The 15625-nt window shown below is 35.5% G+C and overlaps 1 protein-coding gene and 3 pseudogenes across 2 annotated transcripts; 3 read left to right on the top strand and 1 right to left on the bottom strand.

Annotated features, from left to right (window-relative positions):
* The first annotated feature begins 352 nt into the window (after positions 1-352).
* Positions 353-1826, top strand: LOC104785618 (putative F-box protein At5g41510 pseudogene; annotated as a pseudogene).
* Positions 1827-3379: 1553 nt separating this feature from the next.
* On the top strand, positions 3380-4627 carry LOC104788919 (F-box protein At2g38590 pseudogene; annotated as a pseudogene).
* A 3147-nt stretch (positions 4628-7774) lies between these two features.
* Positions 7775-11484, top strand: LOC104785619 (TOM1-like protein 6). Its single transcript, XM_010510877.2, has 9 exons — positions 7775-8299; positions 8480-8558; positions 8651-8749; positions 8842-8955; positions 9248-9558; positions 9665-9746; positions 9830-9915; positions 10033-10326; positions 10411-11484. The coding sequence occupies exons 1-9, from the start codon at positions 8181-8183 to the stop codon at positions 11258-11260; spliced, it is 2034 nt and encodes a 677-aa protein (XP_010509179.2). The 5' UTR covers positions 7775-8180; the 3' UTR covers positions 11261-11484.
* A 350-nt stretch (positions 11485-11834) lies between these two features.
* On the bottom strand, positions 11835-14487 carry LOC104785620 (alanine--glyoxylate aminotransferase 2 homolog 2, mitochondrial-like; annotated as a pseudogene). Its single transcript, XR_015598342.1, has 7 exons — positions 14139-14487; positions 13154-13698; positions 12889-13065; positions 12572-12797; positions 12378-12491; positions 12208-12294; positions 11835-12120 (listed from the first exon to the last, which is right to left on the bottom strand). The product of XR_015598342.1 is annotated as an alanine--glyoxylate aminotransferase 2 homolog 2, mitochondrial-like (transcript).
* Between the last annotated feature and the right edge of the window lie 1138 nt (positions 14488-15625).

Here is a 15625-nt window from a genome sequence, read left to right on the forward strand (position 1 = left end):
TTTTGCTTCTGGCCAATCATGAGGCGACAGTGTATGTAATCGTCAGCAATTCTTGAGTAGTTTCTTGGGAGAAGATGCAACTTCGGAGATAAGTGCATATCTTACACATTTGTCAAAACGTGTAGAAGAAGCAATGTTTATATCATTAGTAGTAAAATCAAAATAGCGTAGACTTATGTGCTTCATGATGGCTAAAGTTCTGTGCTGATCAGCGCCTAATCATGGGGATTAGTAGTAAAGTTTGCACGGATAACACTAAACTGTATTTATTTTTTTCTTTACCTTAGCTGCAAGAAATCAGAGTAAACAAAGATAAATAAAAAGTAAAAAATTTGTTGTGTGATTTTGAACGATGACGACGACGATGGTCTCCAATCTTCTAAGATATTTGATAGAGGAGATTATTTCATGGCTTCCCTTGAAATCCATGAAAGCAGTGCGTTTAACTTGCAAAAGTTGGGACGATTTATACAAAAGTGAGAGCTTTAGGAAGAAGCACATTGGCAAAGCCACAAGAAAAGGTGAGTCTATGATGATCGCCATGATGCCTAACAATCTCTATCTAATGAGCGGCTTCGTCGACGAAGTTGATCCATCTATAGAGCATAAAGGTCAAATTAGCTTCCCGAGCAAACAAGTAAGCATAGATCGACTCTTCCACTATGAGGGTTTAATTTTATGCATCTTGAAAGACGTTACTAGGATTGTGGTTTGGAATCCGTATTTGGGGCAAACAAGATGGATCAACCTCAGATTCTCTCACCGTCCATACATATGGGACTCATTTTCTTATGGTCTCGGATACGAGGATAAGGAATCTTGTCGTAGCCTTAAATTGTTGAGGTTTGTAGATTTTCTTGCAAGAGCGCCCGAAGAGCAATTTTTTTGGTACGAAATCTACAATTTTGATACTGGTTTATGGACAACTCTTGACGTCGCTCCACACTGGAGGATATATTGTTCAAGCAGTAGCGTTTCTCTTAAGGGAAACAGTTACTGGTGTGCAGCAGAACGAAGCGCAGAAGGTTTTACGGATCGCATAATCTGTTTTGATTTTACAAGAGAGAGATTTGGGCCGCTTCTGCCTCTGCCATCTTGCGTTAGGGATCGTCACTATGAATATGTGACTTTATCTTGTGTTAAAGAAGAGAAGATTGCAGCTTTATTTCACCACCACGATTTATATGATTATGAGATATGGATTACAATTAAGATTGAGGTCGAAATAGTGTCGTGGAGCAAGTTCTTGAGAATAGTGGATCCGAGCCGTAAGATAGATTTTCCTATTGGTTTCTTTATTGACGAGAAGAAGAAAGTTTTCATGAGTTTTGGTACGCAATATAAATGTGAGGATCGCGGCCTTCGCGAAAGATATATTAACGTAGGTGGAGAGGCTGGACACGTAACAAAATTGGATCCTGGAGTACCTGCAAATGAGTTATGTAGGCCAGATGTGTGCTCTTATGTTCCAAGTGTGATCCAAATCAAGAAGCCTGTACGAGGCAAAAGAATAGAACAAAGCCATTTAGAAAAGCGTCTATGTGATCAAAACAGGTTGAGACTTGCCGCATTTGACAAGCTATTGAAGAAGCAAAATCATATTGGTTTTACCGTATGAGGATGCTCAAAAGGAGAAAAAAAAAAGGGATGATTAGTCTCAATTTACAAACGGGATGATGCAGTAGAAGGATATATTGCTTGTTGTGGTAGCTGAGGTGTATAAAAAAGATATCAAGGGCTAGGCAAAGACTCCGCCCTAAGTTTGAGTACCCTATAGTAGATCTTTTGCTTATTTTTCCAAAGATTTTTCTGAGAGGTTTTATTCATATACAAGCAACTTTCAAAGCCTAAATTATAATATTGTTACAAAACAATAGAAGAAATAAATATATTTCTTGGTATTTACGTCAAGAACACAATATGCTTTTCAATCACTTGTCTTGGGCCTCTTGGCTTCACAAATCTTTTCATTTTCCGGATTAGTTACCTTGAGTATAACTATGTAAAGAAACCTAGTTTTTCAAGCTGCTATAAAGACTATTACGATTGATTGAGATATGAGAGAGAAGAAATACATGAAGTTAGAAAACAGAGTACTTATCTCTATATATATACAAGCTGTCCCTTTAAATTATCCGACTCTAATAAACTTCTCAGAGATTTCAAGGTGATTGAGAACTAGATGCAATGTTCTCACGCTGAGAGTGTTTTAGCTACGGTTTTAATAACGAATCTGTAAGCTTGAGGCATAGGCTCACCAGTTATGGAGTTGGAAAGAGCTAGCTCATTGATTGTGAATTTCCTAGGTCTTCCATTGCGTATTTCTGCTTGAGATTTTCTATATTTTCTAAGGAAACTTGACATTCAGTGCCACGATGAAGATCTTGCCATTTCACTAGTTCAGTTCAACAGCGTAAGTAAGAAGATAGAGACCATAAAGCTGGAAGCTATGTAAGACATGACTTAGAAAAATACTTAGGTTCACCCCTAGGGGTGAACCTCTCCATTCACCCCCTCTTCTCTCAGCCAATCAGAATCTTCCATCTAATATTTTATTTCAAAAATAAATTAAAATTAAATTAAAAAGCAAACCAAATTAAGGAAACAAATTCTATATAGTTTTAATTAAGGAAAGTTAAATATTGGCTTGGTTTAGATTTTTAAACTTAGAATAAAATTATGTCGGTTTGGGTTTACAAATGAAGTGGTTAGAGTTTAGATTTTACAATTAAAACGAAATTATATGTCGGTTTGGGTTTACAAATGAGGTGGTTAGGGTTTAGATTTTACAATTAGAACGAAATTATATGTCGGTTTGGGTTCACAAATGAGATAGTTAGGGTTTAGATTTTACAAGTAGAACAAAATAATATGTCGGTTTGGGTTCACAAATGAGATGTTAGGGTTTAGATTTCACAATTAGAACGAAATTATATCTCGGTTTGGGTTCACAAATAAGATAGTTAGGGTTTAGATTTTATAAGTAGAACGAAAATATATGCGGTTTGAGTTCACAAGTGAGATGGTTAGGGTTTAGATTTTATATATGTCGGTTTGGGTTTATTAAAGTGCGGTTTAAGTTTTTTAATTTTATAATAATGTATACAGATTTTATTGCCTTATTTTATTATGAGGTGAATGGAGAGGTTCACCCCTATTGTTCCATGACTTATAGATTAGTTTCACCATTCTTGTCTCGAGTAATAATATATCATCATTAAAAGCCTAACTATATCCTGAAGCCCACGATTGGCCCAACTTTATTTAGGTTTTTTTGTGTATCTTCCATTGGTGTGTGTGTATACTCTCTCATTTCCCTATGCCGCAAGAAATCAGAAGAAAAAAAAAAACAAAACCATTGTTGCAATTTGAAACAGTGACGACGATGATCTCCAATCTTCCAAGCGTTTTGATAGAGGAGATCTTCTGTAGGGTTCCTTTGAAATCTTTGAGAGCAGTGAGACTTGCTTGCAAAAGTTGGAACACTCTATCCAAAAGTAGGAGCTTTAGGAAGTTGTACATTGGTAAAAAAGAAACAAGAGAAGAGGAGCCTACGATGATCGCGATGATGAATTTCGATGTTCATTTAATGAGGTTAGTCGTCGACGACGTTAATCCATCTATAAAGTTTAAACGTAAACCTAGTCGTCTCTTTGACGAACAAGTCAAGATATCTCAAGTCTTTCACTGTGAGGGTTTATTGTTATGCATCTTCAAAGACGACGATAGTAAGTTTGTGGTTTGGAATCCGTATAGCGGGAAAACAAGGTGGATCGAACCAAGATACTCTCATCGTCCAAAGGGATGGGACAGGTTCAGTTATGCTCTTGGATACGAGAATAAGAAATTTTGTTCTGGAGTTAAATTCTTGAGGTTTATAGATTATTTCAGCAAAGCACCCGAAAACCAATTTTTTTGGTATGAGATATACGATTTTGACTCTGATTCATGGACAAGTCTTGATGTCACTCCAAATTGGTGCATAATGTTTGGTTCCCTTGGTGTCAATTTCAAAGGAAACACTTATTGGTGTGCTACAAAGAGGAATTTATATAATGATAGTGATCTTGTCGATCACATAATCTGTTTCGATTTTACAAGAGAGAGATTTGGACCGCTTTTAGCTCTACCACCTAGCGTTTGGGATCATGAATATGAATATGTGACCTTATCTTGTGTTAGGGAAGAGAAGCTTGCAGCTTTGTTTCAGCACTACGAAACAGAATGGAATGAGTTTGAGATATGGATTACGACTAAGATTGATGTCGAAATGGTGTCGTGGAGCAAGTTCTTGAGAATGGAGACGGGGACTAGGCTACATGATCTCCCATGTATATATGGAGGTTTCTTCATCGACGAGGAGAAGAAACTCGCCATGGGTTTTGAAGATGAGTATGATCGCAGAACATTTATCATCATTGGAGAGGCTGGATACGTACGAAAATTTGATATCGGAGTAGATGTAGACAGAGAATGTTGGCCACATGGGTGCGGCTCTTACGTGCCAAGTTTGGTCCGAATCAAGAAACCTGCACGAGGCAAGAGGAAAAGACAAAGCAGTTTAGAAAAGCGTCGGTTTGATCAAAACAAGTCGAGACTTGAAGCATTTGAAAAGTTAGGAGTCTAGAAGCATTCTGTAGGAGTGACGCTTTTCTAAACTGCTTTGTCTCAATTTACACAAAGTTTTAGTTTATTTTTATTATGTTACAAAACTTCTATTCATTTTCTCATTTACTTTATTTTGGCCATTTACGTCAATGAATTTGGAACAAAATCTGCTTTCAACTACTCTTGTTGCTCCACAAATATTTTCAATTGAAAGGTTTGCAGATTGATTACCTTGATTAATGATTACTGTAAGAAGCCTGTTTTTTTTTTAGGTTGCTATATAGATTATTCCATTGAGAGAAACTAAACTGGTTTGTTATGAAAGTTTTTTTTCGTTTATTGAACTTAAAGGACAGAGACAGACAAGAGAGTACAACAAACAAAGAGATGTAAACATACACTGTTGTAGCTTAACCGATTTAACCATGGTAAACCACATCTAATCCGGATATGATAACCAATATATGTTGAGACGGCAATGCGACTGAGTTCATAGATTCATATCATGATTCATGCATGGACTAATATTAAATCGATCTTTATTTTCTCCAGCATGTAGAAGTATTGATCTTTTTTTTACAGTGGATTTTGTATGTGAAATTTAGGAATAATTTGTAAATTTTTTAAAATTAGCAATGTTGTCAAAATTAAATACAATACAATGCTCATCACATTAACCTAAAAAATACAGTGAGTTAAAATTCCACATATTTAATTTTCAATCAATAATATTTCCACTAATTATTTTTTAATCAGTAATATTCAGGAAAAATATTTTAATCCGATAAACTATTTTTAGTCATTTATATTTAAGAGAGATTATCAGAAAAATCATTGTAACTGTTTGAAATTATTAACTTAAAATACCAAAATTAATAAACCATGTATAGTCTTTTATAAAATGGGTCTAGTATATCAAAATGGAGTACACATATCTAAAGTTTTTTAAAAAGGTTATTTTAAAATGATTCTTTTCCTCTTTTATCTTTTTTTCTCAAAGTACTAACACCAATTAAAAAACCACATCTCACTCAGTTGTAGATAAAAATGTATCACAACTTTTTATTATATATTTTCAAAAAAAATAATACTTTATACCATAACGTCCGCCACTGAACTTCAAATATTGTTTTTTTTTTCAGCAAGTATTGATCTTTTTTTATAGTAGATTTTGTATGTGAAATTTAGGAATAATTTGTAAATTTTTTAAAATTAGAAATGTTGTCAAAATTAAATACTATACAATGCTCATCACATTTACGCAAAAAATTACAGTGAGTTAAAATTTCACATATTTAATTTTCAATCAATAATATTTCCACTAATTATTTTTTAATCAGTAATATTCAGGAAAAATATTTAGAACCAATAAACTGTTTTTATTCAATTATATTTAAGAGAGATTATCAGAAAAAATCATTGTAACCGTTTGAAATTATTAACTTAAAATGGAGTACACATATCTAAAGTTTTTAAAAGAAAGTTATTTTAAAATGATTCTTTTCCTCTTTTATCTTTTCTCTTCAAAGTACTAACACCAATTAAAAAACCACATGTCAGTCAATTGTAGATAAAAAATGTATCACAACTTTTTATTATATACACTTTCAAAAAAATAATATTTTATATTTTCTTATGTTTTGCTCATATTTTTCTTATGTTTTGCTTATAGTATGCTTAAACATTTCAAGAACTGAAAAAAAATTAAACCAATAATTCACAATTTTAAACTATGTTGTTTGTGTTGTCTATCAAGATGATGTTTAATACATAATATACAAGAATATCACATAAATGGTAACATGTTTTTTTTTAAATCAAAATTTGGTAATAATACATCATAAGTTTTTTTTGATTAATGTATTTTGGTATAAAAAATACAGTTTCCTAGAAATAAACCCTTTTATCATTATCATAAACCCTCACTTGAAACTAGTAGATTAATTATATTGTTTTTTTCCGCAGATTATATTGCTTAATCATTTAGAACTACATGACTTGGAGCTGATGAAAACTTCCATTGAGAGGTTGTCATCATCTCCAAACTCCATTTTCTCCTCTTCCATTATGGAATCCTCCATTCTCCTCTTCTGCAAGCTCGTCTTCGTCTTCTCCAAGCTCGTCTTATTTGGTGAGAGAGAGATTCAAAATTCCACCGGGAGGTATGCTGCTTTGCTTCAACTATGGCGTAGGGTTTTCCTAAAACGATGATGTTTTCAAAACAACGTCGTAAACACAACTAAATTTTACAGTAATTTAAGGACTTGATACATACACTTAGCTTTCACAAGTCCTTAAATTACTGTGGATTTAATTTGCCATTTCTTGTTTAAGATTACCATACTACATATTAATCTTTTTCTATATATATATAATGATGATTAATTAAAGAAATCATTGTAACTGTTTTGAAATTATTAACTTAAAATACAAAAAATTAATAATCCACTTATGGTAGTCTTAATGAAATGGGTCTACTACTATACTTATCAAATTGGAGTACACATATATCTAAAAGTTTTTTAAGAAACTAATTTTAAATGATCCTTTTTCTCTCTTTTTTTTTTCTTTTCTTTTCAAAGTAATAGCACCAATCAAAAAATTATGTGTCACTCAATTGTAGATATCCCAACTTTCTAGTTAATATATATATATATATATATATATCCCAAAGTATAATGAGTTAAAATTCCACATATTTAATTTTCAATCAATAATATTCAGAAAAACTATTTAAAATCAATAAACTATTTTTAGTCATTTATATTTCAGAGAGATTATCACAAAAAAAATCATTATAACTGTTTGAAATTATCAACTTAAAAGACAAAAATTAATAAACCACTTGTAGTCTTTATAAATTGGGTCTAGTATAATCAAAATGGAGTACACATATATAAAGTTTTTAAAGAAAATTATTTTAAAAATGATTGTTTTTCCTCTTTTATCTTTTCTTTTCAAAGTACTAGCACCAATTAAAAAAATCACATGTCACTCAATTGTAGATAAAAATACATCACAACTTTTTATTATATATATACTTTCCAAAAAAAAACCTTTTAATATTCACCTTGTTTGGATAATTCTCATCCAACACGTAAGATAGATAGACTAGCATTTAAAAAAAATCCAATATCTTCAAAAGGGAATTATCCACCTAAAAAACAATTAGTCATTAATAATTTTAACGTTGACCGAAATTATAAAGACGCGTGGTGTTAACGCACTAAATGAAAGAGCGTGGAGCGGGAAAATAGCCGTCCTTAAAAACTGAGAAAAAGAGATCAGAATAAAATAAATACAAATAAAAAAAGATTTTTGTTTCCTTTTAATTTGTGTGCTTTTGTATCTTCTTCGTGGAGATTAGAAAAGGAAAGAAAAAAAGAAACAAAGGCTTAAAACAGCAAAAAAAGCAAAGATTCCTCTCTCGCTGACTTCGTCTTCTTCTCTCTATCTCTCTCTCTCTCGCTTCGCTGGCGAAGAAGAAGATTTTCTAGGGTTTTTATTTTTTTGTTTTATTATTCTTAATCGGAGTTCTCTTTTGATCGGGTGAAAAAAAGAATAGATAGGATATGGCGTCGTCTTCAGCTTCGGCGACGGTGGCTGTTGATAAAGCTACCAGCGATCTTTTGTTAGGTCCTGATTGGACTACCAATATGGAAATTTGCGATTCCGTCAATTCTCTTCACTGGTAATTTTAATTGTTCGATTTTGGTGTTTTGATTTGTTGTTGTTGTTATTGGATTATGCTGGATTAAAAAGGCTAACGATTACATGCAAAATTGGGATTTGGTGTTGTTTTAGTTCTTTGATTTGTTAGTTTACTTCGCATCTGTGGTTAACGGTTTTTGCGTGTATTGATTTTGATCAGGCAGGCGAAAGATGTAGTTAAAGCTGTTAAGAAGAGGCTACAGCATAAGAGTTCTAGAGTTCAACTACTTGCTCTTACGGTATATGATGTTTGTTGTCAATTTTAGGACCTTGTTACTTGTGAGTTGTTTCGACTCTTCTTAACTCTCTGTGTGTATTCTTCTGTTACTAGCTTTTGGAGACGTTAGTGAAGAACTGTGGAGATTATTTGCACCATCAAGTTGCAGAGAAAAACTTGTTAGGGGAATTGGTCAAGATTGTGAAAAAGAAGGTACTTCTTCTTGTTCTGTGTTTCTATCTGTGTGTGTGTGTTTCCATAGTGGTGGTGATTGTTCGTATTGCTGATGATATTGGACTTTATAGGCGGATATGCAAGTTAGAGATAAGATATTGGTCTTGCTGGACTCTTGGCAGCAAGCTTTTGGTGGTCCAGAGGGAAAATTCCCGCATTATTATTGGGCATACGATGAGTTAAGGGTGAGTATCTCTCTTGAAAATGTAATTGTTATTGGTGGACATATATACTGTTTGGTTATTGTTTGTTCTAAATTTTGTTAAGTATTGTATATTGGTAGTTTAGTATTTGTTGCCACTACTCTTTTTTTGGCCGGTGCCAAGTGTGAAAGTTGAGTGTTTATAGTTGTGGAGTCATGTTGTTCCGTGCTTTTATCTTGTTCAGATCTATTTTTATATGGCAGTTGCTTTACGGTTTACTGAGATCTTATTTGCATGATATTCTTATTCTAAAGGTTGCTGTTACATGTTGCAGCGTTCTGGAGTTGAATTCCCTAGGCGTTCACCTGATGCGTCCCCTATAATAACACCACCAGTGAGTCATCCACCGTTAAGACAGCCTCAGGGGGGATATGGAGTACCTCAGGGGGGATATGGAGTACCTCAAGGTGGTTATGGAATACCTCCAGCTGGCTATGGAGTACCTCAAGCGGGTTATGGAATACCTCAAGCAGGTTATGGAGCACCTCAAGCGGGTTATGGAGTTCCTCAAGTAGGTTATGGAATGCCCAGCGGTTCGTCGAGAAGGCTTGATGAAGCAATGGCAACTGAGATTGAAGGCTTAAGGTTAGTGGATTTGTTAGTTCAATATGATGTTGATGTGGACTGACAGTTTTAGATTCCGTACAAATATTTCCATGATTTCAATATTCTTGTTTTGGTTAAATTGTAGTTTTTCAAGTCTTGAGTCCATGAGGGATGTGATGGATCTCTTGGGCGACATGCTACAAGCTGTGGATCCCAGTGATCGTGCGGTATGGAAACCTACTAATACAGCTATATTTGTATGTTTGGGGATGAAATGAATTGCTTTACCCATGGTTTTCCTGTTATGTAGGCTGTGAAAGATGAGGTCATTGTTGACTTGGTCGAGCGTTGTCGTTCCAATCAGAAAAAGCTGATGCAGATGCTAACCTCCACTGGGTTAGTCCTCTATTTTTAGGAATCACTTTTGTCTTTAAATTTGTTAGAATGTGTAATGATACTGTTGACTTGAGAGGTTCCAAGTTTGTGCTAAACATCCTTTTGTGTATGTGGCAGGGATGATGAACTTTTGGGTCGGGGACTTGATCTAAACGACAGTCTTCAAATTCTGCTAGCTAAGCATGATGCAATAGCTTCTGGTACTCCTCTGCCAGTTCAGGTTTCTGGTTCTCCTCTGTTACTTCAGGCTTCTAAACCTGGTGATGCGAGCCCTAAATCTTCTGAAGCTAAAGATTCGAGTTCCATAGCTGGTTCTAGTTCCCCAATACCAGCCACTGTGTCTACGGGGAAAAGCCCAATTGATGAAAATTACGAAGAGGAGGAAGATGAGTTTGCGCAATTAGCTCGAAGGTCTGTCTTACAAATTACGATTGGATCCGGCAACTGTGCATATCATAAACTTAGTATTTGACATATCACTCTGTATTGTTTCAGGCATTCCAAACCGCCAGCATCTGTGACTACAGACCCCACCAGTTCAGAGTCTCATGATGCTGCAAGCAATGCTCTTGCTCTTGCTCTGCCTGACCCGCCTCCTCCAGTGAACACCACAAAGGAACAAGACATGATTGACCTATTGAGTTTGACACTGTGTACACCGTCAACTCCACCGCCTCCATCCTCTCAGCCTTCTCCTCCTCCTCCCGCTGTCTCAGATCAAAACACCCATATCTATCCACAGCCTCGACCACAGTTTGATAGCTATGTTGCTCCATGGGCACAACCCCAGCAACAGCAGGGCTATTCTCAAAATCAACAACCACAACAGCAGCAGGGCTATTCTCAACATCAACAACCTCAACAGCAGCAGGGATATTCTCAACCTCAACCGCAACAGGGTTATTCTCAACCGCAACAGACACAGCAGGGCTATTCTCAATCGCAACAGCAAACACAATTCCAGATGCAACCGTCAACTCGGCCTCAGAACCCGTATGAATATCCGCCTCCACCATGGGCTTCAACATCAGCGAATGCTTACTATACTCCACGGGCTAATGCAAGTGCGTCATACACAGACACATCGGCTGGGAGATCACTGCAGCAATCCAACTCATTCCCTACAAGAGCCGGAGATCCCCAGGCAACTTCAGCTGCTAGCAATCCAGGAGTAACTGTAGGACAGAAGCCGTTTGTTCCATCCTACAGATTGTTTGAAGATCTGGATGTGTTCGGGAGCGCAGATGGGAAGCATAATAAACCGACGAACAGTAGTAATGGTTCTCAAAGCTTGTCTGGGTCTCAGACGCAGCAGAGTATGATAGGAGGAAGGAAAATGATTTAACAAAAGTGTGGGTGCTTCGTATTTTCCCATTTGTGAATATGATGGTGTACATTTTTATCCCCTTGTTTGATTTTAGGATTTGGTATGACACATACTGATACGCTTTGCTGAGACCAGGAGATTTTTTTCCTTTTTTTACTGTTCTATTTCATACCCTTTTGTGGAGTTGTGTGAACTATTGGTTTGGGGAGAGTTATAACAGTTGGGAACAACAATTCATGGAATTGGGAGTGGAAATGGAACATTAGTCAGTTTCTAGTATTATTTATTGGACTGCTTTGGGTCCTTTTAACTCACTCTCGAGCTTTTAATAGGCTACGGAGACTAAATGCTCTGGTTTTATCTGTGTCACATCATAGTTTCAGCATTCATTATGTGCACTATGCAGTATCAATTTCTTCAGTCATTCAACATCAGCTTTTCCGTTTTTTAATCTCTAGTTTTCTTGGCACAGAAAATTATAGTTTGTTAGGTACAAGTTTACAACTTCTTTTGCATCCAAACTTACATACTGTCTGTTTTTGGCAAAATGAACAAACATCCAGATATTGCAGCCAAATGAGACAAATAAAGAAAAACGAACAACCACGATGACTATTACTAAGATGCGATTTAAAGGTTTGTAATGATTGGACTTAATTTTAATGCAAAAAAAGTTGTGAACATAAAGAAAACATAGTGATTGAGAAGCAACGAGATGTTGGCTCATCAATCTTTTGGTCGTTTGTAGCATAATCTTACAAGCATACTTCACCACAACTTTTTTTTTATAGACCATATATCATCATAATACCATCGATCACTTTTTATCTTCTTTCACATCTTCGACATTGAGTAGTCCATCGCTTCCACGAGATAATCTGCCACAAAGAAAAGAGAAATTTAATTATTGTGTTCATTTTTCTTATACATATTCCTTCTTATCAAAGAAATGAAAGGGCACAAACCTGCGTCATCCTTAGTGAAGCAGAGAGGTGGTGTGATTCTAAAGACATTCCCAAAGTAGCCTCCTTTTCCAACCAACACTCCCAATTCTGTAAAATATAACTCAAGAGACAAATTAATAAACCATTTTAGTACTAGTTTCACCAGAGAAGACTAGTGTAGAGACACCAACCTTTCATTTGATCCATAATGTGCAGAGTCTCAGCGGCTGCAGGAGTCTTAAGCTTGCGATCACTCACCAGCTCTACTCCAAGCATCAGTCCTCTTCCCCGTACATCCCCAATAACTACGTTTAGAGAAGTGTAAGAAACACATTGAGGCTAGTTTAAAGAACAAAGTTATGAAGAGGGAGAGAGGGATATTTACTTTCGTGCTTCTCTTTCAGCTGATTGAGTTTATCTTTCAGATAAGATCCGACCATTGCTGCATTTTCCTGAAGCTTTTCTTTCTCAATCACCTTCAGAACAGCAAGACCAGCTGTAGTAGCCACAGCATTTCCACCAAATGTATTGAAGTAGCTACGGCGAGTCAATACTCCTGCTATCTCTGGAGTTGTCACAACCGCTCCCAATGGAAACCCGTTCCCAATTCCCTATGTTTTCACACCAATAAACCAATTAGCCAGAGATTACATTAAAGTTAACTTAAATGCAGAACAAGCTAAAGTTGGGACAAACTCTAACCTTTGCCATGGTTACTATGTCAGGGACAACATTGTGAGCCTCAAATCCCCAGAAGTTTCCAGTACGAGCGAATCCAGACTGAACTTCATCGGCAATGAACAATCCTCCAGCTTTCTTAACAGTATCGTAAGCAGCTGACAAATAGCCTGGAGCTAGCTCCACAATCCCTCCAACTCCCTATTCACATATGCAACCATTCTTAACTCTGATCTAGTAGCACTTGTATAAAAATGAGATTACAGCAATAGTCAAAAGGTTGAATTACCTGAATAGCTTCGAAAATAAAGCCAGCAATGTGTCCTGTGGTGCCATATTGAATGAGATCTTGCAAATCCTTTGCATACTTCTCTCCATCAGAACCAAACACACCTCTATAAGGATCCGCGTTCACAGCATGATGAACTCCAGTCTGAACCACATTAAACTTCCACGAGCTATTACCAGTAGCCCCCATTGTTGCAGCCGCATTACCATGATACCGTTTCGAACCGACACAATATCTTGACATCCAGTGTACAACTTAGCCATCATGAGTGCCAATTCATTAGCCTCTGTCCCTGAGTTGGTGAAAAACACCACGTTTAGATCACCAGGGAGTTTAGAAGCTAAAGCCTCAGATAACTCAGCAATGGCATGGTTAAGGTAAAGAACAGTAGGATGCTGAAGTCTCTTGATTTGTTCAATCACTGGCTCCACCACTCCTGGATGACAATGTCCACAGTTCACAACCGCAATCCCAGCAAATGCATCTAAGTACCTCCGACCACTCTCATCAAATAGATACTGCATCTTCCCATCCACAATGTTCAACTGCAACACATCAAATACCAAACAAACAAAACAAACACACATCAATCAATACAAACAGACAAAAATGAATATTCTATTTGTCACTATTCAATTTCAAACCCTGCCGAACAAAAAAAAAGATTCAACATTTATGTTTTTATCATAATATTTTAATAGATTCCAATTCCATCATTGATCAAGGATATTCGGATAAGAACCAATTTAAAAATCATAAAAAAAGCTTAGCTTTTTCCGATGAATCGATCAATAAAGTTTCAAGCTTTTTAGGATGAGTCAATCAATAAAGTTTCAAGCTTTTTATGATGAGTAGATCAATAAAGTTCCAAGCTTTTTTCGTGATTATCACAAATGAGAGATCATCAACACCACAAGATCATGCTACACGAATCAATAACAACAAAAAAATTAAAATCATGGTTTCGAAATGGGATAATATGTACCGGTTTGCGAAAGAGACAGGGCATGGAAGGGCTGAGAAACTCCTTCCTTTTAGCAAGGATAACATCGGCGGAAGGGCCAGTATACGGCGGAGGAGTGTAATCAAACGGAGGTAGCCTCGCCTGAAACTCATCAGAATCCTTAACGGAAGCAGCCGCCGTGGCCTGAGACGTCGATGAGAGACATCGTCGCCAAAGGGAAGAAGAAACAGAGATGTTTTGCACCGATCTTTTTGCCGCTAGTCTCTGCATGGTCTTGGTCTCTCTCTCTTACAAATCTCTCCGATGATGATAATAGTTTTACAGAGAGAACGACACTGTTTCGATGGTTACAATGATGATGTGTGAGAGACAGAGGAGACGATAGATGTTTATTTATATAGAGAGAGACTAAAAAGACTCCATTGGATCAATGCTGATGACGTGTTTCCAGTGTATTGAGTTCTTACCGAACTTGATTTTGTTTTACATCATGGTCCTTTTAACTTTTAACTTAATTACCTACTTATCTCAATGTTACCCTAAAGTATAAACATTTAGCCCTTAATTGAATTAAAAATTATCTAAAAACTAGTGTTTGAATTAGATTACAAAAGTTTGGGAACTTAATGGTAAAATCTAAAAACTTAAAAAATATCTGAGATTAATTTCCGTAAATGACATTATCAATAAATCCAATGAATGTTGACTGGCGTAACAATAAATTAAAATCCATAATTAGTATGCAACTGAAAATACATTTCATCTAGAAACAAATTGCCCAAAAAAAAAAAGTTATATAGAAACAAATTACTTTTATAAGAAGATGTTAACATGCCAAAAAGAGGAAAAAATCAACAGAATTTCATTTTTTCTTATAGTATCAAATAGTAAAATTTTGTTACTCTCTTACAAAATATTCATTAACCTATTATGTATACAGTTTTATAAACTAGAGATTTTTGGTATTTTTAATAGAGCTTACATTAAGGTGGTTCCTCAAACCGCTTTTAGATTTTTAGAAAGGCTAAAAGTTTTAATGCATTTTTTTTGTTACAAATTTCACATACACTAAAAATAAAACGACCAATATAACAAATCCATGTTCCAACTCATTTTCCTGACTTCATGATAAACCTATACAAGTGTATAAGTAAATTACTTTATACATGTTGTTTCGTACGTAGACAGCTTTAAATATATAACAAGTTGTGTAATTAAGTAAATGTTAAATCATAGTTAGTGTACGTATTCGGTATTGTACCAAAACAAGTAATGCATTCGGTAAATGGAATGGGTGTCATGTGACTGATCACCTACGCCTACGACACTATTTGAATTTAATTTGTTTATCATTTGATAACTACAAATAAAGGTTTGATCATCTATTGTTATCCCTAAGATTGGACAAATATTTGTCTTTCCTTTTGAAAATAAATCATCTATCCCAAAGTCCAAAGACAAAGATCATAGACATAATGTGTCTTTCCTTTCTATAACGCGTATACAAA

The sequence above is a fragment of the Camelina sativa genome, chromosome 5, assembly GCF_030686135.1.
Source record: "Camelina sativa cultivar CO46 ecotype springtype chromosome 5, ASM3068613v1".
NCBI classification, from domain to species: domain Eukaryota; kingdom Viridiplantae; phylum Streptophyta; class Magnoliopsida; order Brassicales; family Brassicaceae; genus Camelina; species Camelina sativa.

Bases quoted from the DNA above. Each gene is read 5' to 3' on its own strand.
- LOC104785619 (XM_010510877.2), top strand. From the start codon at position 8,181: ATGGCGTCGTCTTCAGCTTCGGCGACGGTGGCTGTTGATAAAGCTACC. The intron at 8,559-8,650 runs GTATATGATGTT...TTCTGTTACTAG, and splicing joins TTCAACTACTTGCTCTTACG to CTTTTGGAGACGTTAGTGAA. The intron at 9,559-9,664 runs GTTAGTGGATTT...GTTAAATTGTAG, and splicing joins ACTGAGATTGAAGGCTTAAG to TTTTTCAAGTCTTGAGTCCA.